The 26,886-nt window shown below is 39.3% G+C and overlaps 1 protein-coding gene across 5 annotated transcripts in view; it reads left to right on the plus strand.

The window, feature by feature from the left end:
- The window catches only part of PIK3R1 (phosphoinositide-3-kinase regulatory subunit 1), a 79,939-nt gene extending 53,429 nt beyond the window's left edge, over positions 1–26,510 (plus strand). Inside the window, exons 3-16 of one of the 5 annotated variants that reach the window (XM_065407046.1) lie at positions 252–344; positions 2,273–2,347; positions 5,583–5,714; positions 6,576–6,777; positions 6,949–7,028; positions 18,209–18,311; positions 18,996–19,094; positions 19,219–19,399; positions 19,875–20,000; positions 21,225–21,367; positions 21,612–21,788; positions 21,886–21,954; positions 25,435–25,605; positions 26,118–26,510. In XM_065407046.1, coding sequence (XP_065263118.1) covers positions 252–344; positions 2,273–2,347; positions 5,583–5,714; positions 6,576–6,777; positions 6,949–7,028; positions 18,209–18,311; positions 18,996–19,094; positions 19,219–19,399; positions 19,875–20,000; positions 21,225–21,367; positions 21,612–21,788; positions 21,886–21,954; positions 25,435–25,605; positions 26,118–26,307 — 1,841 coding nt within the window. In that variant the 3' untranslated portion in view covers positions 26,308–26,510. Of the gene's footprint in view, positions 1–251; positions 345–2,272; positions 2,348–5,582; positions 5,715–6,575; positions 6,778–6,948; positions 7,029–14,685; positions 14,702–16,716; positions 16,823–18,208; positions 18,312–18,995; positions 19,095–19,218; positions 19,400–19,874; positions 20,001–21,224; positions 21,368–21,611; positions 21,789–21,885; positions 21,955–25,434; positions 25,606–26,117 lie in introns of those variants that run through there. The other 4 variants (XM_065407049.1, XM_065407047.1, XM_065407050.1 and 1 more) reach the window with 4 other exon arrangements.
- Positions 26,511–26,886: the final 376 nt, after the last annotated feature.

Consider the following 26,886-nt stretch of genomic DNA (forward strand, 5'->3'; position numbering starts at 1 on the left):
TTTGTCTTTAGTTTAAATATAGCAGTGATATTTAGCATGTGAGGGTTGGTTTTTTTAAATTACTGGTAAGTAATTATGTAGTGTTCTAATTTGCATGCAGAACAGACGAGCAAAATGTCTACATGGACTTTCACAGCTGATAAAATGAATTTGTTCAGTGTTTAAAAATTAACCAGTTGCATTATATCTCATGACTTTCATAAACTGAAATTGCATCTAATTGTAGCTTAACTGATTTTTTTTTTTAACAGCTTTTACACTTCCAGATCTTACAGAGCAATTTTTGCCTCCTGACGTCGCTCCACCAATTCTTATCAAGATAGTGGAGGCTATTGAAAAGAAAGGTATGCTGATGAACAGTCTGCCAGTGTTTTAGTTATGTTTGTGAATGGGGACTGCAGGATCAGGCCCAGAGTTTGTACATTTCCTACCAAGGGTTTGTAATGTATCGCATTGCTCAATTGGTATTCAAGCAAATCTAGTCAGAGCCTTATCTTGTTGGTATGTGCTCAACAGAGGTTACTTGGGTTATAGAGGTAATAACATAGCTTATACCACCTGACACCTGGTAACCTTCTACAGAGCAAAAAGAGAGATTTTTGAGGTTTTGAATAATATAATACAAATATCAACTGGCAGCAAGAGTAATTGCAGAAACGCATTGCCATGAGATAGAGGGAAAAATATCTCAGAATGCTAAGTTTTGGGAGGTATTTTTTGCCCTCCAAGAGGCAGTCCTTTATTGCTACTGTCTGTTCAATCAGCCCGTATTTGTTGTATGCCCTTTGACTTTTCTCCCTTCCCATACTCCCAGCTGTTCCCCTCCTCCCCATACCATTCCTCCCTATCCCTGCTGGCCTTCTCAGTCCTTTGCTTCTCTTCCCTCCTGTTTAAATAACCCATTCTCCGTCCATCTCTTGCCTCCTAATCCCCTTGTCTCTTTCCCCAGCTTCTGATGCTGATGTCACCTTCATCAACCTTATGTGGCCAGGAGATGCCCCCTGTACCCTGCTCTCCTAATGGCCATTTAGCTGGGAGTGGGAGGGCAAGACAGGATTTGTGGCCTGGTTACTACCAGTGTCAACACTTTGAGGGTTGGGAAGACACAAACGTTTAATGGGTGGATCAGGGGCTGCTGATGCCAGTACTGAGAGCCAGAGTTTAATGGCAACCAGCATAGTCAGCCACTGTTTCTAGGAGACCATACTGAATGTTATTAAATCATACGTGACCTGTATCCCTGGGCATGCTCTTTAATATAAAAATATAAAGCAAAAAATTGTACATTTATTATGGTGGCTTTTATTTGGAAGGATGTCTGCGCTTTACAGAGTATACCTAGGGATCACTGCCTCCACCACTGAAATGGTGCTAATACAGGGCAACTGTTTAACATATCTGCAGCAACACCGCCCAGTACTGACAGCTTACGTATTGTGTGCGCTCTGTATGTCTGAAGTCAATAAAATAAATATGCAGAAAACCAGATTGGCTTTAGGGTAAGAACAGTAAAGTATTCCCCCAAAAGGAAAAATAGCCCCTTCAGCTTTGGGTTACACACACTATCACAGTGTAAGGAATTATTTATTCTCGAGCAGTTTTTCAACTGTTCTTTTCCCCTTGAGGCAGACCGTGTTTGTTGTCTCTGCTCAAGTTGTATTGCTGGGGTGGCAGGCCCTGAGTGTCTCTCCGCTTTTGGTAGGACAACTCCACTTCATTTTCTTGGTCTCCTCCCTGCATCCCATCTCTTCTCGCCTTATGAAGACACTTGGGAGAGATGGGGCAATAGGACATGCACAAGGGAGCAATAGTTCCTAGAGGGTTTAGGGCCAGTTGTTCCTTAGCTGGAAAGGTGCGTAGAGTGGCAGGGAAGGGCTGGGTGTTTCCTACTGAACTGCACTCTGCTCCACTGCAGGCAAACCTTTACCTTGGCTAGTACACACTTCTCCTTCTGCTGGTGTTGGTCTCCTAAAGCCAGCGCCCAGCGATTTGTTTGAGTGGGGGAGGGGGGGAAATGAGGGTTGACTGTATTTCTACTGTTTCTTGGCTGGCAGCTTCTGCTGGCCCAGCAGTTTGCAGGCATGGTATATTTTCCTGTGTGCTATATTGTTGCCCTATAAAATCAATAGCATACAGTATTTTGTCATGATGTATAAGAATGATACTAACTTATACTGTAAATGATTATTTGAGGACAATAGAAATATGTTGTTTCCTATATAAAGCCACTAGGGATATTAAGTTCATGTATCCAATCTATTGTGTTTTTAAGGTCTGGAATGTTCAACTTTGTACAGAACACAAGGGTCAAGCAGTATTGCAGAACTAAGCCAAATTTTTGAGTGTGGTAGGTACAACTGTTCTTCTTAAAGTACAAAATAGTTTTTGTATTAAGATTGAACGGGTTTTTGTCTATGCCCCCTATTCAAACTATATAATTTGATGGTTAGTTGATATTAGTTTTTATTCCATTGCATTTGCCGTAATATTAACCTTTTCACTTTCATGGAATAAATATTTTTCTCCAAGTCCCCATTATACTGGTATTTTGTCCAAGAATAATCAGTTTAATGTTGATTAGTAATTTAACTGTTGAGGACAGGGCTCTGGGAGAGGAAAGGAGTCTCGTTCAGAAGCAAGATAAAGATGCACTGTCCCAATAATGCTGTGGGCTAAATTTTATTTATGCATGTACAGCTGCACACAATTTTGTGCATACATTAATACATTCAGCCTTCTGCTTCCTTTGGCCCAATAGATGGAGTTGGAGGGAAGCCTACTGGCTCTGCTGCATGTTCCCTGCCTGGTTCTGTGGTGATGGGAGGGAGGGATAGCTCAGTGGTTTGAGCATTGGCCTGCTAAACCCAGGGTTGTGAGTTCAATCCTTGAGGGGGCCACTTAGGGATCTGGGGCAAAATCAGTACTTGGTCCTGCTAGTGAAGGCAGGGGGCTGGACTCAATGACTTTTCAAGGTCCCTTCCAGTTCTAGGAGATGGGATATCGATATTTTAAGATGCTGGAGAGTGAGGGAAGAGAACCTACCTGACAATGCTACTCTGTGCAGGGATCTAGGTATCAGGGCAGTAGAATTCCACCATTTCCCCTTCAAGTACAACATGCTTCCCCAACTCCTATCTCTCTCTTCTCCTCCCCTGTGCCAGAGTCCTGGGGTTTCGGACACTCATCTGGCTTCTCCCTTCTCTGGCCCCTGCAGTAGCCTAGTGGGGTGGGGAGATACCCACCTGGGTACTTGTCCTCTTGCCTCAAGTCATAGGTGGAACTGGGGGTTTAGCAGCACCCCCTGGCTTGAAGTGGTTTCCATTATATACACGGTTTACAGTTTGGTTCAATGGCTCTCAACACCCCAACTATACTAATTGTCCCAGCACCCTTGCCTCCAGTCTCCTTTAGCACAGATAAATTATGATTCTTAAAAATTTAATAAAACCTAACCATCTAAATGAGAAATAGTTCCAGAGCAACAGCCAGTCAAACTGTGGAAGAGCAGGAGCTCTACTGTTGTGGCGGTAGCGTTACCCAAGCTTCTGCAAGCTGTATGAACTTCCCCTTTCAGAGCAGTGCATGAGGGTACAAGGGCATAATACCACTGCATAAGGCTCGGAAGTGAAACTGATTACACACCGTGTTGTCAAAGGCACAAAATATGCAAACTCTAAAAAAGGAAGCAATTTCTCTACTCTTTCAATTTTAGTAATTAAAAGTAATTAAAGATTAAAATTGAGGAGGAAATAATTTTTGAGTTCACTATGTTTTAAATCTAGCTGGCATCATGATCTCGAATGATGGTAGAGAAAGGTATGGAATTGTGGGGTTAGCAACAGAAGCTTTATTCTTAATATTTTTGTTTTCAGCACTGACTTTCCAAACCACAAATATCTGAATTTCTTAATTTATTCAAAATCCATATAGAATCTCACATCTGCAAGATCTACCTGTATCCTGAGACCACTGTAAAACTGGGGTTTGCCTATATTCTTCTTCAAAATTTAATTTGGTTGGAAAACAGGAAAATAAGGCTTTAGCCTTTGAGGAACTGACTGTCCTTCATTCCTGTTGAGCAGAGCTCATAATCTTCCAGGATCAAGCCAGTAAAGGTGATCAAAAATAGAAAGGTCACAACAACAGCAGCAACAAATAACTTGCTGTACATCAAATAGGTCCAGCTCTCACTAAAGCTCTCGTTCCAGTAATTTGAGGTGTTTCTTACAGACACTGGACCAATGGAACCCAGACTTGATCCAGCATAGAGAATAAAAGCCACAATGACTAATGTAGTTTGAGTTCTTGCTCCGATAGACTGCTTTTTAAAGAATTATTTTCCTTCCCCTATTCCCCACCCCAAATTATTGGGCCCTTTGGAACTTCCTAGATTTGGGAGCATTTGGGAACTTTTGTGAGAGCTTCATGTCTGACGGGAAACCTGTCTGGCTTGTAATAAACACTTCTAATATTTTGTTTTTTATTTTCACTTCTTGTATTCACTACACCAGTGTTAACAGACAATCCTATAAGTGATAAAGTTCAATAGAATATTCTATCCCAAGTCGTAATTACACTAGCAGGCCAGGGGTCATTACAAGTGTGTAAATTCTAACTGCTATTTAAGAAACCAAGGACCCAATTCTGCAAATATATCTACACGTGCTTCAGTTTATTCACATAAATGTTTCCAGGTTCAGGGCCTGAATCGCTAATCAGCTATCAATAGAAATACTGCATTTGCACCCAGCCCTAAGTATGGATTGCTCCTTACTATAGTAGTGTTTACACAAAATATTTACAAGTAAAACATAAACCTGTTAAAAAATATCCAGGTGTCTCGTAACCTTGCAGCCCTATAACAATATTACAAATATTGCCACAAGCATAATTTGTAACTTTATAGTAACATTTGAAAAGTATGCAGAATCCAGGGTCTTCCTTATATAATTTACAAGGTTGGTATGTAAAGAAAGCAAGGTGTTTTTAAACATTGGTCACTTCAAAAATAATATCAGTGAAGGTATAACAACCTTCACTATGGGCCATCTACAGAGTTTGAACCCAGGACCTTCGTCACCAATATATAAACCACCACTACTTTAGCTATAGTAGTAATTTTATCAAGTGACCGCTATAGTATACTGTTAGTCTCTATGTAGATTAGCCACTAGAAGGGACATGAGACAGTTTTCAAGCATGTTATAAAGCCATTTCTTGGGTAATAGAATTTATGTTACTTATAACATTTTCACATAAATATTTTCCTGGATTGGATATTGACTCCCATGCATAATTTACATCTTATCATTTATTAGTCAGAATCTCTTAATGATTGAAGAAGGCTCTGACCCCTTAACTTTACAGTGTATTGCTGAACAATTTTGGTATCTACTGTGGGAATTCACTGCACATTGTAAATAATACATTTTAGCAAAGACTTGTTTAGATGTCTTCAGAGATTTCTTACAAATTGTTCTTCATATATCATATTTGGGTTATCTGTTCTGGTTTGGTATGAAATGACAATTTTAAGGTCCTCAGAAATTTTTAAATTGCATATGTCTGGGGGGTTTTTTCAGATGCCTCATCAATGGATTTTGAGCCAATTGATGTGCAGATCTTATCAGATGCTCTCAAGAGGTATCTCCTGGACCTGCCAAATTCTGTCATTCCAGCATCTGTTTACAGTGAAATGATTTCAGGAGCTCAAGGTATGAATGTGAAAGTATTTCCACTCACAGGGGGAGGGGGAGGAAGGTTTATTAGGATTGTCAGTACCCAGCATGAAGGGGCTGATACTGTCTCAGCCTACATAAAATGTGCGGGAAGATTTTTGCACACCACAACAGGTGGTGCTCATAAAACAAAAATAAGTCTTTTCCTCACTTATTATATATTAGCTGGTTTTGATAAAAGCTGCTGAAATTACCTGACAATATAAATGAAAATTGTAAGATATTACACCGCTTGATGCATTTAGTAAGTACAAATAACTGTGCATGTACTGGTTAAAAAAAATCAAGGACTTATCTGTGTGCAGAAAGAGCTAATCGTTAACCTTTTATCAGTGCTGACGAAGTAAATGTATTAGAGAACATAGTGTTCTGAGGTCCATTGGCAGTTATGGAATACAAAGTAATAAATACATGAATATAAGGTATATCTTTGGCAGTGGTCATTTCAGACAGTACAGTTGACAACTTTCAGTATGTGGGCCTAGTACTGTTGCATGTTCTACAGGCAGGACATTGTGGTTGGTAACCTTCAAAGTTAGAAAAGCACCTGTGATTCTTATCTACTGCATCTCAGAATTACCCAATCATGTGTGACGCTAAACACAAGACAGACTTCTACCAGTACGCACTGCACATATTGTGGTTTTTACCAAACGAATGTTCTGTTTCCATTTTACATTTATTCAGTTGTTTTCTTCTGTCACTTGAGTTTTTCACTTTTGAAAAAGAAGAAACAAGAATCTGGGTTCTATTGAAGGACAGAATATTTTTTCTGTAAAATTGATACTTACCAGGGAACCATTTAATGGTTTCATTTTACTTTCTATTTGCTTGCAGAAGTTCAGAGCTCGGACGAATATGCTCAGTTGCTGAAGAAACTCATCAGGTCTCCAAATATACCTCACCAGTATTGGCTCACTCTCCAATATTTGCTTAGACATTTCTTCAGACTTTGTCAAACCTCCAGCAAAAATCTCTTGAATGCAAGATCCCTAGCTGAAATTTTCAGCCCTCTGCTTTTCAAATTCCAGTTAGGAAGGTATGTGAGACATCTTAATTATCTAGTATATTGTAACCATGATATGTGGGTTTGTTATACAAAATAGTTAATAAATTCATGTATAGGAATCATGCTCATGCTGTTATCTTTGCATTACTTTTCTAAAGGCATTTATGTAAGCCTTTACATTTTTTCCATTACATTTTACAGTTCTGATAATGCTGAACACCTCGTAAAAATCCTAGAAGTTTTAATCACAAGTGAATGGAATGAGAGACAGCCAGTACCAGGTAAAAACAGTTTGGATTTTAAAAAGTAATTGGTTATGGATGATTTTTAAATAGTTCAAAAATCAGTTTGGTGGCCGTTAAACGTCCATTATTATTATTTTTTTCAAATTAAGTAAGCTCATTGAACAAATGTATTAAAGTAATAAAATTATGGAAGTAAGTAGATATGCAGAAGAAGTTAATTTTTGTTTTCAAGGAACTATCCTTTACTCTGAAATAATTTTGCATTGAATAATTTGTGCAGATTTTTTCATAGCCTTAGAATTTGTATTACCTCTTACTGAACACTGTATGAAAAATCAAGAATGTGAGATACTTGTGAAGCAGTATATATTTACTTTTGCATTCCTTACTATTAAAAGCGGACAAATTCTGAAGTCCTTTCTCAGCTCTCACTCAAGCCTTTCTAGGCATATTTCCTCAAAAGAACTGTGCCCAATGAGGACTGATTAAAGACCTCAAATTTGGACCTCTGTTTAGCTTTGTGCATTTTTCAGCCAGGTATGTGGAAAGATTTGTCTGTTAAAATCCACATTCTTATTAGTGCAGGCAGAATCAAAACTGGTTCAGGATAGCTAGTTGACACGTTTTCACTGTCTGTGCTAGCACTCAGTTCAAACAACCAAGAGCAAAGGTTAGCAAACTTTATGCAACAGATTGTATTTGAAATCAAGTGTTCCTCCTTTTCTTAGTATGGGCGAGGCAGTGTTGCTAGACTTGTGCAAAGGAAATTGTGCTGCTGTGCAGCGTGACTTTCTCAGTTAAGCAAAGCAAGCACGTGTTGATATAGAGAAGCTGAAAGCCTTGGCTTACAGTAATATTAGCAAAGGGTACTTTAAAAAAGAAATTACCACGATGAACAGAACATTTTTTAGTGTTCCTCCCTCTCTGCTTCCAAAGTACAGTAAAGAGATCACAGCAGTAAGGTTTTGCAGGATTGGGTAAGAACTGGAAGAGCTGGTACAGACTTCTAAAACCGAGTGTTGGAACAAGGTATCTTCCAAACCCACCGTACATTGATTTGAGCGAGTGATGTTGCAACCTGACATGCAGGGTTGCAGCACCTTTATGCTGCAGGGGCACCTAGGCCAAACCAGACCGACGCTGTGACAAGAGCGGGGAGCCAGGCCCAGCCCCAAGCTGCAGGGTGACTGCGCGGTGGGCTTGCTTTCCAACTTCCTCCCTGTGCCTCCCCTCAACACTGGGCCAGGATTAGGGTTGCCGTGCCAGGGCAAAGGGTGCTCTGCAAGTGGTCTGTGTCCCCTCGTTAGGGCAAAGAGAAGCAGGTGAAGGATTGTGGCCTATGATTTTTGGTCTCCCCATGAATATGGGCCCTAGGCACATGCCTAATTGACCTCTGTTAATCCAGCCCTGCCTACTAGGTTTTAACTCTGCATTTTGATAGGATTTGTTATAACAACTTCCATTCTTATCTTTATATTTCAAAGTCCATACTTGGCAAAAGGACAATCTGTGTAGTAATTGCCATACTGTACATTATTCTTCAGTTAAATATAATATCTGCCCATTCATTAATATGTAGCCAAAAGGTTTAGGCCAAAATTTTCAAACTTGGCAGCCTCTGGTTAGTTCCTTTCAATCCTGCTCCTGAAAAGACTCTTTCTTGTGCTTAACTTTGCATGCCTGAATATTTTTCAGAAGCACATGAGTAAATCTTTGCAGGTCTAGGATCCAAATCTCTGCTTGGGCTCCTGAAAAATCGAGTCATCTATTTGAAGTGCAGAGTCCCCACAGCTCACATTGAAGATTTAGGGACAGATTTTCAAAAGTGCCCAACCCTCAGCAGCTCCTTATTGTTCTCAGTTGACCCTGCATTTAAGTTCCTACATGGGAGCTGAGCTCTTATGAAAATTTGGCCCTTCATATAATTTAGGCAGCTAAAGTAGAGAATTTTGACTTGAATTGCTTTATAAACATCTTAACACTAACTGAATTGTAATGGTTATAAGTGGGGAAGGGGAATTTGCAATTTACCAAGGCAGGGGTTTACTGTTGACATCTTTATTTTGACAAGGCTGGCTTCCAATGCCCTATAAACCCTAAACAATGTAAATGTTCTACCAGACAAAAGTACAATAAACTGGGGTTTATATGTGTTATATTTTGAGATGACACTTACAAAAATGCATCCATGTGCTTCTGACTGTCTCTAAGAAAGTATCTCCTTCTCTTGTATATCTTTAATTTGCTGGACATTTTTCCTCCTGGATGGAAAAGCTGTCATTTCTAGATAGTTATGATGCATTGCGTCATAACTGAAGTCTAAAAATTGAACACCTTAAGCGTATGTAAAAAGATGCAAAACCCACTGTCAAAGTTCATTTCTAATATCTGGTATGTTGCAGAATATTCATGTGCAATATAGTTATGAATCAGGCCTTTTAACATCTCTGGCTTGAGCTTCAGCCAGAGATGTTGCAAGATGTTAAGGAAGATTCCTAAAAAAGTGAAAGGCAACTTTCAGCAATCTTTTTCCTGGTCATGAGCAGTTTGTGACAATACCTAGTGAAAAGAATTTCAAAGATGAGAAATGGAAGGACTTTTTTAAAAAAAAAATCTTACTTTTTAAAAAAGATTAAGACTTATTCATAAAGTGATTTGGTTTTGCCTTTCTGTTTGTCTTTCTTTCCTGTTGCCCTTTAACCTGGCAAGATATACGTCCGTCTAAAATGAGTTGTGTGTGAATTTTAGTCGTGTCATGTACAGGATGCAGATGTTTTAATTCAGGGGTGGGCAAACTTTTTGGCCCAAGGGCCACATTGGGGTTGCAAAACTGTATGGAGGGCCGGATGGGAAGGCTGTGCCTCCCACCAACAGCCTGGACCCCGCCCCCTATCTGCCTCCTCCCACTTCCTGCCCCCTGACTGCCCCCCTCAGAACTTCACCCATCCAACCCCCCCTGCTCTTTGTCCCCTAACCGCCCCCCGGGACCCCACCCCCTATCCAAGCCCCTTGCTCCCAGTCCCCTGACTGCCCCGACCCCTATCCACACCCCTGCCCCCTGACAGGCCCCCCAGGACTCCCACGCTTATGCAACCCCCCGTTCCCTGTCCCCTGACCACCACCCCCACCCTAACCTCTGCCCCATCCAACCTCCCCCTGCTCCCCTGACTGCCCTCTGGGACCCCCCACCCCTTATCCAACCCCCCAGCCCCAGCCCCCTTACCATGCCGCTCAGAGCAGCATGTCTGGCAGCCGTGCTGCCCGGCTGGAGCTAGACGCTGCTGCTCTGCTCCGCAGGAGCGCGACACTCTGCCGCCCAGAGCGCTGCTTGCGCGGCGGCATATCTGCGGGGGAGAGGGAACAGTAGGGGAGGGGCCGGGGGCCAGCCCCCCTGGCCGGGAGCTCAAGGGCCAGGCAGGACAGTCCTGCAGGCCGGATGTGGCCCGCGGGCAGTAGTTTGCCCACCTCTGTTTTAATTGCTTGGTTTTTTTTTAAATACAAACTTTCTTTCTCTCCATGCAGCCATGGGAAGTACGAAAAATAGGACTTGTATGTTAAATTGAGCCATGTGCAGCTTTTCATCTGTAGTTATGATGATGAGTATCCTAAGGCAAAAACAGGATTTCTCCCTAGGCCCATTTTTGATATTTTTTTAACACAATCGCATAACCTTACCCTGCCAATATGTCCAGCCCAATGTCTGGTGGCTGAAATAATTATTAACCAGTTCCATTTTCTGTATTACATTGTCCCTTTCTAGTTCTGTTTAGCTATTCAGTCTTTTGACTAGAATTACCAGATTTTTTCAATCTTTTTTTTTTTTTTTTTTACATACAAATTTGATCAACTAAACAAAAATATAAAGGTGGTGAAGGGAGAGGGAGAGATTGCTTCTACTCCTGATTAAGGCACTGGGAATTTTGACATTGAATTGACGGTTATAGCATCAGGAAAAAGATGTGTGTTCCTTACATGTGCCATATGAAACAACAGTGCTAGGAGAAAAGTATTTTAACTATAGGGCAGTTTAAAAAATATCAAGGAGCATGTCCTTTTACATGTACATATTTAAAAAGAGTATTTGGGAGTTGGGGCTATAAGTTCCTACAAGTATAAGAAGCCAGCTGATTTTTCAGGTCATGAATGATGTTAGCAGTGTAGTTGTGGCCGTGTTGGTCCCAGGATATTAGAAAGACAAGGTGGGTGAGGTAATATTTATTATGGACCAACTTCTGTTGGAGAGAGAGAGACAAGCTTTCAAGCTACACAGCTGAAGAGCTCTGGGTAAGCTGGAAATTTTGCCTCTGAAGTTGGTCCAATAAAAGATATTACCTCACCCACCTTGTCCCCCATCAGTGACACTGGCTTTTCTATCTAGGCTGTTATCCCAGTTTATTCCAGGCTTGCAAACATTTGTGAAAGATGCCTCCTGTGACAAATGTTACAAACTTTGGTGTGAAATGTCAGATTTTACTGTTTTTATAGGGTCCAAGGTAAAAGAACATATGAGGTAATGAGACTATCTCACACTTCTGGTTTATACACAAACTGTCACTTGCTGAAATGTTGGTTGGTGGTGTGGTCATAAACGTTAATGGCAAAGCTGAAAGACAAATTCTCTGATTTTATAGCTGTAAATACATTAGAGAGATTTCCAGCTTAAATGTTATGAAATATACAGACGCTGTAACTGATGCTAGTTGTTTCAGGTGAGTTTAGTACAATAATAAACAGAGCAGGAAAATATATGGCTCATTCCTGTTCCCATTGAAATCAGTACCAAAGCTCCCACTGACTTCACAGGTGCAGAATCTGCCCCCTAGTTCATAACTGTATTGTAGTGTGTTGTGGTACCAAAAAAAAAAAAAAAAGTAAGACTGTTATCAGTTGTCAGCACTTTACATGCAGTGTCATAGATTTAGTCTATATGTTTCTCGTAATTCAACATTATTTTGTAAATGTTAATAGTCCTGTGAATATTGTGGCCTATGCTAAGAATGTTTTGACTTTTCACAATTATAGCTGTTGTACATTCTCTTTTTCATCCAGCAGAGGGCTCCCCTCCTAAGCTAATAAAAATCATGCGGTTTACACCTAATTTAACAAAGTCAAAATACATTAACTAATCTCCAGCCTTGGCAACACAAGGTTGTTCTGTTTAAATTTTGACAATATGTAGAGCTTAGGTTTCTCAATGCCTTGTAATTATTGGTAAAACCACATGTACTTTATTATAACAAGTATATACCAATTAACTGTACACAACTCATCCCCATGCCCAACTATCAGTCCTGCTTCTTACATTGTATATCTTGCATGCAAACCACTTTAAGTAGCAGCAGTCGTGTAATAAGAATTAGTATGAAATCTGATCTTTCAGCAGTTGTAAAAGCTATAAACTGCACACCAGTTGAGGTGATGTAACTTGTAAAGATAAGTAAAGTCTCCGATTCAGCTGTAGTGCGCAAATGCATGTGTGTTCATATATTCATGTGGAGACACACACCTGAATCGCATGTGTGGGGATGAGTGGGAATTCATTTTTGCATGGGTCATTGAAGCCTAAACAAAAATTGGACTTAGTACCACTTTTCCACAGTGAAATTTCAACAGTTGTGTCTTGTTTGTGTGCTAATTACAGTGCTGGTTTGGCTGTTGTTCCTCCCCCTCAGATCTCCTGTGCGAATACCATAGTGTACTGTAGCTGGTTGATGGAGGTTGTGTGATGCAGGCTGTACTCCCTCCTCCCACCTCCTTGAAAAGGGAAAGTGGCATCTCTAGCAGGTGAACGGTCTGTGCCAGCTCTAAGATCAGGACTTCTCTGATGGCTCCAAAACTCTGAGCCTTCCACAGCACTGTTTAATAAATCATACCGGCTAGATATTTTAAAAAAAAATCCTATAGTAGAGTGCATATCAATTACTACCAAATGTTAGGTTTTTCTGTTCTCTCACGGTTTGATCATTAGTACAGAAAGACAGATTACCATCCAAGTGAAATATTCCATGTTATTTCCAGACAAGACTGCTTCAAGGGGCAAGTAAAAATGGCTATCCTTTAGTGGGTAAAGGGAAAAAAACAACAAAAGCAAGGAACTGTTGTAGGTGAAACCACTTAATTGGAAAATTGATGTATAGGGTTTTTTTCTGTGTAGTTTGGGTGTATGTGTGTATTTTTGTTTTGGGGGACAGGAGTTGGCGTTGCAGTAGCATTTTTGACAAATGTAGAGGAGCCCAAACTGATCCCAAGGAATACAGCTAATTAGGAGAAATACTAGTTATGGTGTGGTAAAGGAAACAGGAAGTCTTAAGCCCCAGCCCTTTGGAGGCCTGTTTCTCCTTTCACTAACTCCTGATCTCCTTCGGTGTAACAATTGAAGTGGTTACTTAACTGTCTTCACTACTGAAGATAAAGGAGTGAAGCCATGTAAGTGAAGGGGGAAACTGACCCTTTAATTCCCTCTCCCCTCCCTCATCAAGCATGCATACTTTACCTGACACTAAAACTTGGAAGATTGATTTGTCTCAATCACCTTCCTGCACCACATGCCCATGAAGCCACTTTTGTCTCACCAAGTAATGAAGAGAACATGTATCCGGTATTGGAAACCACCATGGACATAGACATGTGACTGTCTAGTGGTTAAATTGATATTAATCTGACTGTGCAGTGTTGTTGTAGCCATGTTGATCCCAGGATATTAGAGAGGCAAGGTGGCTGAGGTAATGTCTTTTATTGGACCAACTTCTGTTGGTGAGAGAGACAAGCTTTCGAGCTTACACAGAGCTCTTCTTCGGGTCTTTATAAGCTTGAAAGCTTGTCTCTCTCAGCAACAGAATTTGGTCCAATAAAAGATATTACCTCCCCCACCTTGTCTTTCTGTTATTCTGACTAAACAGTTTAGAACTTCATTCTAAGGGTCTTCAATCAACACCTGTAGTTGTGGTCCTGTGAGTATGTGGGAGGTGGTGCAGGGCATGCAAACAAGCTACTTTTGCACTGGGCTGTTCTGAGAGGTACAGAACTTTACAAGGAAGCCTTTGATTCTATTTTTTTCTGAACTAACTCAGCCACTTCCTGTATTTGGCTGCTCATAGTGCTTTTCTTGACACTCGGTTACTTTAATACTGCATTGAGCAGCCTGTTACAGAGACTATTTTAAATCCACTTACAATGGTCTTCTCATTTACTTGGCGAAATGAGAAAGTTACTCCTGCATTGGCCATTTGTTAGCTGATGACAACTTTTACTTTGACTCTAGCTCCCCCCTCCCCCATCTGAAATCCCTGGCTCAGCAAATATTTGAACCTGCCCGAGTTAATCATGAAACTGAGATCTTTATCTGAGGGAGCCGGGCAAGCTACTGAGGTTTTTTCTACAGTACTAAAATCCTGTTCACTTTTTAATGATGAACCAGAAATGTGTGGATACCCGTTGCACAGCACAGAAGTTTAATTTATTTAGAATAGAAGAGGGGGCTTGGATTTTCTGACTTCATGTTACAGCTCTTTCGAGTGGATTTTATGGAGTGTTAATTGGAAAGCACAGAGCGTCTTTTCAGAACTGTTCACCTAATTCATTCAGAGAAGTGTCCTAACAAAGGAATTTTTTGAAAAGACTTTTCTATATGAAAGAATTGCTATCTGAACTTTTCAGGTTGTTGGATACAAGTATTACAAGGGCGAGCATTGCAATGCATAATTTACAAAGTAAGTGGTTTTGAATGTGTATGCATTTCCCCCCCAAGTCCTTATAGAAATACGGGTGTATATATTTTCAGTACTTTATTATAATTGATCACCAGTCATAACGTACCAGGTTAAGCTGGGACAGTGGAAAATCACCTGTCTGTCTGTATTCTGCCTGTTCTGGTTTGCCATATGGTGTCACAGCAAGCTAGACTAGTTTGGGCTGAGCAGTAACCTGATTTTACAAGTGTGGCTCTCTAAAATTTGGCCAATGGTAAAAGAAAAGTGGGAAGAATTTTTTTTTCCTGATAGCAGTTTTTGATGGAAGTTTAAATAAAAATCATACTAACCTCCTATTAGACTAAATGTAGCAATATATTCTTTGTAGGAAATCTCTCATAACCTACTTTAAGTAATGTACTGTGGCAACTCAACTGCTTGAGGAGTAGGTGGGCTGGCTAAACCCTCAAGTTCAATGTTTGGACTTGTGTCTGGGAGCATCTTACGTATCCTGTTACCCTCTGCAAATAGAACAAATCTTTGGTGCTTGTCTACCTAAATGGGGAAGAGAGGGAGGTTACTTCAAGAGGAGCTTAAGCATGATCATGTGTAGGCAAACCAGCATGTACAATTATTGATTATGTTGGTACTGTAGCCATCTTCTTGCATGCTAGTACTTGTCTAAAAGGATAAAACTACAACGGGATAGGGTCAGGATGTGGGTGCAATATTGAGGAGATGCAAATAGTTTTGTTCATTTTAAAGTATATAACAAGTATTTGTGTAATATGTGCAGATTTTAGCTATACACCGGTCAAAAGAATTTCTTAAGATGACTGAATTGCTTCAGTTACTTATATTTTTGGTATCTAGTTTTCTGCCTAGATAGAGGATAGTGAATATTAAAGCATTCATAAGTGCTATGCATAGTAGCCCACTGCTGCGTTAATAGTATTCTTTAGAGGAGGCTCAGAGAGTAATAGTCAAAAAATCTTTTTTCATATTCAGTGTGGTTGAGAAGAAATATTTTTCAATAGCAGGAGGCTCCTGCTGATACAAAGTCAGATGTATAAATAAGAAAATGACAATGGCTCCTGCTTTCAGAAAATAACTAGCATGGTAAATAATGAGAGCGGGGCAGAGAAACAATGGGAAAAGGCAGACTAAATCATGTATTCTGACTGACAGGCTCTGTATGTTCAGAAGAGTCATTTTTCAAGATTTTGCTTAGTTTGGTTCACTGCCCTGGTTTAAAAAAAAAAAACAACTCATTAACATCTTTAGTATGAGATTGCAATATTTTATTTCTAGCTTTCAAAATTAAAGTGAAAATGTGTAACAATTGCATTGCACTACAGAATGATAAGGAAACAAGACACTTGATATTATATAAAATGTATCAGGGCATTGGGACCATTTAAAAGTTGAAAACTCGGCACTGCTTAGAAGTGCAATTTCTGTTTATTACATATTTGGAGCGCATGATTTCCCCCCCCCCCCTTTTTTTTTTTAATATGTAAAGTAGGTACAAAAGGCTTAAAAAGGATCTTGAATGGTCATCTTTAGGTAACTTAGTGGGCTATTGAAAGTGAGAAGTTACCTGCCTATCTGTAAACACAGATCCACTATATGTATTTAAAAAAAAAAAAAAAGCTACGTGCTGCAGCATATCAGCCTTTGTCAACCTGCCAGCAGTGGAATGTACCATGCTGCAAAGAGTCAGAAAAATAAAATGGAAAAGTCAGCATAAGGAGAACATACTCAGTCTGTTTGTGTATAACATCATTCATATATTGCAATTCTGTTAAATGTAGAGTCTTTCTGAAACTGAAATTATTTTAAGATTAGTGTAGAACAAATTGATGAAACAGGAGTGGTCTGGTGACATTATTTTGACATGATTGGCTGAGGATTATGATGTAATAGGTTACAGTGCAGCCCCTTATAGGTTTTAAAATGAATTCCAAGACACCATTACAAAGAGAGCCTGATTCTTTTTTCTTATAACTGAGCTTTACTCAGTGAAACTCATACAAATGTACAACACTGTTTGGAATATGGAAGAACTGGATATAGACTATCCCAAGACAGATATAAATTGTGGCACAGACTTGATGTTTTACATAGAAATGGATCCACCAGGTAATACTGCAGTCTTATTGTAAAAACCTAGTTCATTTTGGTCTTTATGATAGCTGCTGCAAAATCCTCATTAGATGTTTAGGATTTACTTACTTTGTCATTGATGCAAATTATTTTATTTTTTTCATAAATTGGAATTAAAATGTGGTTTTAATGAATAGAAGTAGCAATTAGAATCATAGCCTGTAGTAAAGAATTGAATTGAATTCAGGTGTTTCAGTTTTGATTGTATTTTCTCATATGTAGTCTTAGTTCTGTTTAGTATATACTAAAAATGTTGCATCATTTTTATTTTTATTTTTGCTATTTCTGCTCTATATTATGACTGACAAGAGATCTTATAAATACACTTGTATTTCCTGATACAGTGATTACACATCAGTATGCAGGATTGTCTTGGGGAAAACATTTTAAAATCTAACAATAACTTAATTCCTCACTTTGTATCATTTAGTCATTTGATATTGGAATTGTTATACTATCCTGACACTCTTTATTATTATTATAAAAACATTGTCTTTTGCAGTCAAGCATATTACACAAACAATCATATACCTAAACAATGTAAAATTTACTATAGAACTCAAAACCTTGTTTCATTTTTAACGCTGATTCCAATGTTGACCTCCTAGCTAGTAAGACAGAAATGCTGCAGTATCTTTTTTGGCACCCAGTGGTGTATGTATGTAGCTTTGACATTGAGAAAAGGGGATGTGGTTTTTAATCAGACTTGGCATTTGGAACACAATTTATCCTGTCAAATACTAAGATTAACACTAGGGATATTTGGGTCACAGATGGGTTCCTGAAAGTGGTTTTTAGCAGATCATTGTATAAAATGCTGAGGATCAGAGAAACTCAATTCCTCCCCCCTAAAACATACAGTATTGCTGTGGTTTTGCTGTTTTTATTACCCACAGCAGCTCTTGTACAAGAAAGGAGCAAAATTCCTCTTGGATAATTAAGTGGGAGGAAAAATAAAAATGAAACTTGACATGTTTTGTTATTTGTAATGATCTCAAGATAGACATTTGTTGTAGGAGGTGGACTAAGGTGAAAACAAACTTCAGTTTAAACATTTTTGCCCAAAAATGCTTTTTTGGGGGTTGTGTTTTGCTTGAAATTTATTCTTCAGTAACTAACATACATCTTTTGGTATAGTACATCCTTATGGTGTAATTACGTTTGTTGCCAGTAAAATATCTTGATTTATTTGGTATCTTTCAAAGATTGCCAATAACAGAAACAGTGTGTTTTGCAATCATTTTTAGCTTTTTTTTGACATAATGATTGTTGTAAATCATAGCACAAATTAGAATTTTGTGGCATGTACTATTTAATTTGCAGCTAGGCTACAAACAACTTTTTTTCCCCCCTCCTCTGCAGCACTGCCTCCTAAACCACCAAAACCTAATACTGTAATTAACAACGGTATGAATAACAACATGTCTTTACAAGATGCTGAATGGTATTGGGGAGATATCTCAAGGTAAGACAGAAAAAGGCATGTATGTATTTGCTATATTCTCTTTGTATTCTACTTAACTACAGAAGAATGATTGTAGTATTAAGAACCATTTTCAGAACATTTTCCAACACAAACATACCATAGATGGTTTTGTTGCAAAGATGACTAAAAAGTGACTGACAGTCAGTTAGAATGCAGTATGTCCAAAAATATAATTCTTTGTAAGTTCTATTATTTTAAGACCTCTATATGAAACACTAGCATGAAAGGACAACCCTGAGAACCATCATTTTCCCCCCTTCTTGCATCCAAGACCAGAACTCTGAGGCACAATACTGTTGTGTTAATAAAACAGACTAAAAAATGTTATATATAAGCAACATTTTTAACCTTACTATATATAGGTACAGTAGGGTGTCACTGGATGCTCCAATTGTGCAGGCTTGTATGAACAAGTAGGAAGAACTTTGCATAAATATAAATCTGTTCCAGCAGTGGGAGGGTATTGGGTACAGCATTTTTATATTCCATTTGTTCACCAGTAGAACTATTAAATGAATGTAATGTTCTTAAGGAGATAGAGAAGGCTGATGGGAAAAAGGCAAAGATGTATTTCTGTTTTAAGAAAGATAGAGGGAGAAATGACAGATTACAGTGAGGAAATGAATAAGAGGTAGTCATTGGTTACTTTTGCTTTCATTTTAGGGAAGAAGTAAATGAGAAGCTTCGTGACACTGCTGATGGTACCTTTTTGGTACGAGATGCTTCTACCAAAATGCATGGAGACTACACACTTACACTAAGGTAAAATACTCAGCTAGATTCTGATATTGGAATATATTCTTACAGAGCTGCATTTAAAAATGCTACTTTCTTTTGGCAAGAGCATCTGAAGTATGGCTGACTGTTTTCCAAACTTTATTTACAGGAAAGGGGGAAATAACAAATTAATCAAAATATTTCACCGAGATGGGAAGTACGGCTTTTCCGACCCATTAACTTTCAACTCTGTGGTTGAGCTAATAAACCACTACCGGAATGAGTCTCTAGCCCAGTATAATCCTAAACTGGATGTAAAATTACTTTATCCAGTATCCAAGTACCAGCAGGTAACATTTTTTATTCTCTTTTTATTCTGCTTATGTACAGAAAAGTTATTAGCGTGTAGAGCCATTCGATATGGAGAAACTCACTTCAATTAATATTTGAGATAAGAATAAACTGGATCTAAGACTTAAAAAAAGCAACTTTACATATTGTACATCAAATAATACAAACTTTAAATACTGTAGATAGCTCAGTAAGAAATAAACTTACCAGGTTAAATATGACCATTTTAATGATGAAATATATCATTTTCAGCATAATGCTGGCAGTGCAAAATTGTCTTTTGTGCTTAATTTCATTTCAAATGTGCATATTATATGCATTCAGTACATCTCTTCTCCATATTGTAAGAGAAATATCAAGTTATATTGTATTTCTTTTCAATGGTCACTTTTTTCGTAACCAATTTTATTATGAAAATTTGTACTGTGTAATTGTTTCTTTACTGGATATATTTCCTTCTGTGTATCCTCCCAGGATCAAGTTGTGAAAGAGGACAGTATTGAAGCAGTGGGAAAGAAATTACATGAATATAACACTCAGTTCCAAGAAAAGAGTCGAGAATATGACAGACTTTATGAAGATTACACCAGAACATCTCAGGTGAGTTATCTTTGAAGCAGGACTAGTAGAGTGCAGGACTTCTTGTTTGGTTTTAAGAGGACACTGATATAAATCGCTAATGTTAACTTTGAGATATTTTTTTTCTTTTCTTCTTTTAAAAGACAAAAGTTGCTTGATGTGAGAGTTCAGTAAGTTGGAATCGTTTACTCATGTCTGAGCCGTTACCCTCTGCACAATATAACCATAGGTTGGTACCCTCTCTTGCAAACACACAGTATGCAGAACTCCTACTGGTTTGGCAGCAGCTCTGCATACTGACCATTTGTAGGGTCTGGATCCCCATGCCTTGAAGGCACAAATTAAAACTACCACAATACCTTAGAATTTCTTTCGAGAGAAAAGTATCATGTGCAAAATGTATGGAGCGTGGGTGTGACAACTAGACACAGTGCAGGAATGAATAGCAACCCACCTCTCTCATATTTACCTGTAATTAGCAGAGCCTGGGAATGCCAGGGGAGTGGCACTGTTTTATAGTTGCAGAATGAATACTGTGCCTTCTGGAACCTGCAAGAAACATACCTAAAAGATGGGAATTTTGAAGCATACTGGAGGTGTGGGTGAAACCCCAAGTAATCACTCAGATCAGCTGAGTATTTCAAGAGTCCCAACTATACCTGTAGGGGTACAAAGGGTAAAGTGAGGGCAGTGTTGAAAGGCTCCCATTGCAAAAATAAAACTAATATATAAAACAAATGAAGAGATAATTCTATGTATGGTCATTGCCTTTCTTGGAAAGCAGCATCCCTGTAGATGACAGAACAAGGAGTAATGGTCTCAAGTTCCAGTGGGGGAGGTTTAGGTTGGATATTAGGAAAAACTTTTCCACTAGGATGGTGGTGAAGCACTGGAATGGGTTACCTAGGGAGGTGGTGGAATCTCCTTCCTTAGAGGTTTTTAAGGTCAGGCTTGACAAAGCCCTGGCTGGGATGATTTAGTTGGGAATTGGTCCTGCTTTGAGCAGGGGGTTGGACTAGATGACCTCCTGAGGTCCCTTCCAACCTTGATATTCTATGATTCTAAGTTGTACAAGGCTTGCTTTTCAGATATTGGAAGGGTCCACAGACAACACACATGTTGCTTCAGGGATATTAAAGTACAATCATTTTGCTACAAGATAACTTAAACCTTTCCAGAGATATAGGCCAATAAATCATCCCTTCAATTTTATAGGGACTATAATGATGATTACTTTATTTTCAGGAAATTCAAATGAAAAGAACGGCTATTGAAGCATTTAATGAAACAATAAAAATATTTGAAGAGCAGTGCCAGACACAAGAAAGATACAGCAAAGAGTATATTGAAAAGTTTAAACGGGAAGGAAATGAAAAAGAAATACAAAGGTTGGTGCCAATGCTTATCTGTTTAAAATGTGTGTGTTTTAGACAAAGTAAAAAAATACAAAGTCCATACATGAGAAGGAACGTCAATGGAATAAATCTGAAATGCAGTGGGTGACAGCTTGCAAATTTTGCAACTGAATCTTGAAAAATAAATCTGGTCTTAGATGTTTACAAGTGAAAATAGGAAACCTGGATTATGTACCAGGATCTAACAAAGTATAACAAACCTAATTCTGCTCTTCAGAATAATGCACAACTATGAGAAGCTGAAGTCTCGAATAAGTGAAATTGTGGACAGCAGACGTAGACTAGAAGAGGATTTAAAGAAGCAAGCAGCTGAATATAGAGAGATTGACAAACGTATGAACAGCATTAAACCAGACCTTATACAGCTGAGAAAGACAAGAGACCAGTACTTGATGTAAGTACATGTATGAATTACGAAGAATTGTTTTCCCATAATGTCCAAATTTTGCCAATTAAAAAAATGTATAAACCTGTTTTTAATTATTTTCCAGGTGGTTGACTCAAAAAGGTGTTCGGCAAAAGAAGTTAAATGAATGGCTGGGCAATGAAAATACAGAAGAGTAAGTATTTAAGGAATTGAATATTCCTGAAATCAAATAATTCTACACAGTAATGAGTTTAAGCATGTTTAGTTCAATGACTGTAGGAAGACTCTCGGGCACAGCACAGTGTATCTGAGCATATCTGATACTGGTTTGGACCTGACAATCTGTTTTACTGAGAATATTAGCAAGGGCACCAGTCTTATCCTTTGCTCTTCTATAAATACCTAAGAGACGTGTATGATCAGGTGACTATAATGAGGAATTGGAATCTAGGATTCTGGGTTTGGCTCTTGACTCCATCACTGACCTCTTAAGAGACTTGATCTTAAACTGTAACCTTGCTGCTGCTGTCAGTAAAATGGGGATCATATGATATAAATACCTCAGAGGGGTATTATGTAGCTGAATTAATATTTATAAAACACTCTGAGAAATTCTGATGACAGACTCTTTACAAGTGCAAAGTATTGGTGGTGGTATAGTATCAACCATCACCAGAAATGGACAGAATGGAATAGCTCATCCAGAGCGTGGATCTGCTCTGCCTTTATATTCCAGTTTATAACTTTTCTGAGTGGAGGCAGGTATTGTTCTGTCATTAAAGCAAATGAGTTGGGTACAGGTTTTTAACTTGCTTTGGCCACTGGATCATCGCCACACATGGATCATGGATGAAAAGTGCTGATCATGTAACTGTTGAGTATTCCAGGCTATGTGAAGTGGCTATAGTGATGGATTTTAGTTTCCCTTTAAAACCAAATCTAACCAACAGAAGAATGCAAAAAGTACCTTCATGAATCAATAGTTTAAAAAAAAAATAAAATCTGAATGTGAGAAGGGGTGTCAGTGGAATACATATCATGTTAACATTATCACCCTGTGTTGCTTCCTGTCCTTGCCTTCTACACTGCCTTTCTTGGTCAAAGGTAGCAGCAGCATGGTCAATGGTATGTTTTTCTATGGTTCCACTCTAGCTTTGTCCAAAATAGTGGTTTGGCTTTTCTTAGTTGTCTTCTATTGCTATAGAACTGGTGCAGCTCCACTAGGATTGGCAATCATGGAAGTATTGGATAGACAGGGCACAGACATTTTTACAACCATGTTGTTTAACCTTTCGGAGCACAGGTAGAAGATAAGGTGGTAAAAATGTAGGCAGCCAGTCTCCATTGGCCCTCCCATCATTGTTATGACAAGAATTCTGCACCAAAGTGCACATAAATAATTGGTTAAACAACCACAAACAAAGAGTAACTATGAATGGAATGGTGTCAGATTGAAAGGAGATCTCAAGTGGGTTTCCACAGGGATCTGTTCTGGGTGTTATTTAACATCTTTATTAATGACCTGGATGTAGGAATAGAGAGCAAAATGAAATTCAACAAAGACAATAAGGTGCTACAAATCACTGGAGGTGATAGTACCACTCTACTTAGTGCTGGTTCGGCTCAGTTGGAGTACCGTGTCCAATTTTGGTCACTGCTGTATAGAAGGGGTGTAGCGAAACTGGAAAGGATCCAGAGGCAAGCAACAAAGATGATCAAAGGGATGGAATGCACGCCATATGAGCAAAGGCTGAAGGAACTGGGTATGTTCAGTTTGGAAAAGAGGAGATTAAGGGGGGGAACATATTAGAGGTCTTCAAATACTTGAAAGGCTGCCATATAAAAAAAAATAGAGAAAAATTTTGCTCTCTTGCCACAGAGGGGAGGTCAAGAAACAATGGGCTCAAACTACAGCATAGCAGATTTAGATTAAATCTCAGGAAATACTTCCTTACTGTAAGAAGAGTAGGACAATGGAACAAGCTGGCTAGGGAAATTGTGGGAGCTCCATCACTGGAGGTTTTCAAGGACAGGCTGGATAGCCATCTGTCTTGGATGATTTAGACGCAACTAGTCCTGCATCTTGGCAGGGGGGTTAGACTAGATGACCCTTGCAGTCCCTTCTAATCCTGTGGTTCTATGATTTTATTCTTAATGCTAGAACCAATTGGAGATTTCTCCAAAATAAGGCTAGTGCAGACAAGGCCACAGTTTGGGAACATAGGATCCAAATATGAAATGAAATGTTGAAAAAATAGCTTTTTTTTAATTTTGTTTCTTTCCTTGTTAATGAGACATCTGATTTCTGCTCAAATTTATGCTGACACCATTCAGATTGTTTTCTGAAGTTATAATATAGCCAAAATAAACATTGAAAATGAGCATAAACAGACAACTGGGATCCCTGTCTAGGAGATGGCTGGAGTTAGAGTGGTAGAAATACAAATAAGGACAATGGGGTGTGGCAGGATAAGGAAGGTAGATGGTGTTCATTAGGCCAGGTCTACACTAACCCCCCCACTTCGGACTAAGGTACGCAAATTCAGCTACGTTAATAACGTAGCTGAATTCGAAGTACCTTAGTCCGAAGTTACCGCGGTCCAGACGCGGCAGGAAGGCTCCCCCGTCGATGCTGCGTACTCCGCTCGCCGAGCTGGAGTACCAGCGTCGAAGGCGAGCACTTCCGGGATCGATCCGGGGCACTTCCGGGATCGATCCGGGATCGATTTATCGCGTCTTAACCAGACGCGATAAATCGAACTCAGAAAACCGATTGCTTACATCCGGACCCGGATGTAAGTGAAGACGTACCCTTAGTGAGAGAAACCAGAATCTTCCAAAGAAACTGAATTCCAACAATGGACACTGATGTTTGTAGCACAGATTGAGGCTAACTAGAATCAAGGAATCGGGGATGAATGAGAAGCCGTATTTATTCAGTACTTGAAGGCATGGGGAGGGAAGAGCCTCTATTCTGTACCTTTCTTAGAACCCCCCATTTGCAGCAGAGAGGAGAGGGAAGTCTATTATTCTGCCCTTTCCATACACCTTTTATTTTTTGGGGTCTCTTTCCCAAAATGAATAATTCAGTTGCCTGTCTCTGCTGTTGCACATAACTTTCCCAAACAGCAGCATGAAATTGACATGATTCCTGACCATTTAACTGCTGACCACAGAGTTCTGACCATCAGCAATGAAACTGACCCAGAGTGCTGTTCAGTTTGCTGGGCCTGCTGCTTGCCAAAATTAGGAGCAGCAGCAGAAGCACTGAAGCACTCTCTGAAGACTCAGGAAGATAACACTGCCTCCATTTATATTTCTTTCATATTTATAAGGGTATCTGCACAGTAGTGCTAGAAATAATGTTTTTATTTTTACATGAAAACTTAAAGTCAGAAGAATTATATGGCTTGGGCCCCTGTACTCACCTTCCTGCTAGTGGGTTTTTCAAGTCTTGCTGCCTGTACCTAGTTTCTTCACTGTAACACTACTGAATGTGGCTTGCTGGTGTAGGCATATGATCCTTGCTTTGGGTGTGAGAGATCCTGGGTCTCAAGATCAAAAAATCTTGGACAAGCCCTTGTAAAGGCTGCGTTTGAAGGCTGGACTTGATGACTTCTCGAGGTCCTGCGAGTGTTACATTTCTATGATTATCCTTTTCATATTTGAACAGCCAATACTCTATGGTGGAAGATGATGAGGATTTGCCCCATCATGACGAGCGAACGTGGAATGTGGGAAATATCAACAGAAGCCAAGCTGAAAATCTGCTGCGGGGAAAACGGGATGGAACGTTCCTTGTTCGGGAGAGCAGCAAACAGGGCTGCTATGCTTGCTCTGTTGTGTATGTATCCTGATTTTTTGCATTGTTTGTAAAGCATAGGGGTGACAATGAGGTCAAAAAAATTGTTGCTAGTAGGTTTACCTGGCTGATGAGCAGATATCCTGTTAGGGCCTGATCCCATTGACTTCAGCAGGCTTGGGACTGGGCTGTTAGGCATAGGATCATCTACCCTCATTGCTGCTCCTCTCCCTCCTGCAAAGTTCAGCCCTGGGAAGTTCTCACAGATGGACCTTATAGCGAAGGGGGAGAATGACAGCATAGAACTACTGGCTGTGGATCCACTAAGTTCTTTGTACCTTCTGCCTATCAAAACAGTGTGTAAAGCATGACGCACTGAGAATTCTGGTTAGATTTAAGATGAATGGAATTACTCCAATGTAGCATACTGTCATTTTGTATATTTACCAACATTTATATGTTCACTGTCAATTCACTATTCTCTAGCCTGCTTTTTAAAATGTAAACTTTGCTTTCTTGACCAATTAAAAACCTTTCTATTTTTTTCCCTTTAGGGTGGATGGAGAAGTAAAGCACTGTGTCATAAACAAAACCCCTAGTGGGTATGGATTTGCAGAGCCATATAACTTGTACAGCTCTCTTAAAGAACTGGTGCTACATTACCAACACACATCACTCGTGCAGCACAATGACTCTCTCAATGTCACACTAGCCTACCCAGTATATGCACAGCAGAGGCGATGAAGACCTTAATACTCTGTTTTAAAACAAAAAAATCAACAACACTGAGGCCTCTGGAGAGAGAAGGTTCCTTTCAGCCTGATTTGTGAATTTCAGCTGCAGTATCAAAGCTGTCTGTCTTCAGATGGGACTAGAGCTTTCTTGACAACTGCAGTGGGAGAGATCACAGTATTAAGCTGTGAATGTATGTTTCTTATCTAAAGTGCTTTTTTATTGAGAAAAGAAAAACACAACAAGAGAGGGAAATGCTATACCTATCTCCCTGCAGGAACATAGAGGCCTTTAACCATGGTGCTTGTTTACGATCTCTTTGAAGCTTTACCAGCTAGAATGTGGGATTCTGCAGACCCAAGGGGCAACAGGTCTGTGTAATTCTGTTAATGGAATTTCTCAGTCATGGCGAGGTTCAGATTTGGTGTTGCTGTACTCAGTGGATCCGGGCACAGAGCATTGTGGATTTTCGTTTCCTGATGAATGATATGTAGCAGAATGGCACTTTCACTTATAAGGGACACTTTAAAAAGACTTCGGTTACAGTATGTTGTTCAGAGGAAATGATGTAGTAGCAAAGTGCCAGGAAGT

Source organism: Emys orbicularis, chromosome 6, assembly GCF_028017835.1.
Source record: "Emys orbicularis isolate rEmyOrb1 chromosome 6, rEmyOrb1.hap1, whole genome shotgun sequence".
NCBI lineage: Eukaryota > Metazoa > Chordata > Testudines > Emydidae > Emys > Emys orbicularis.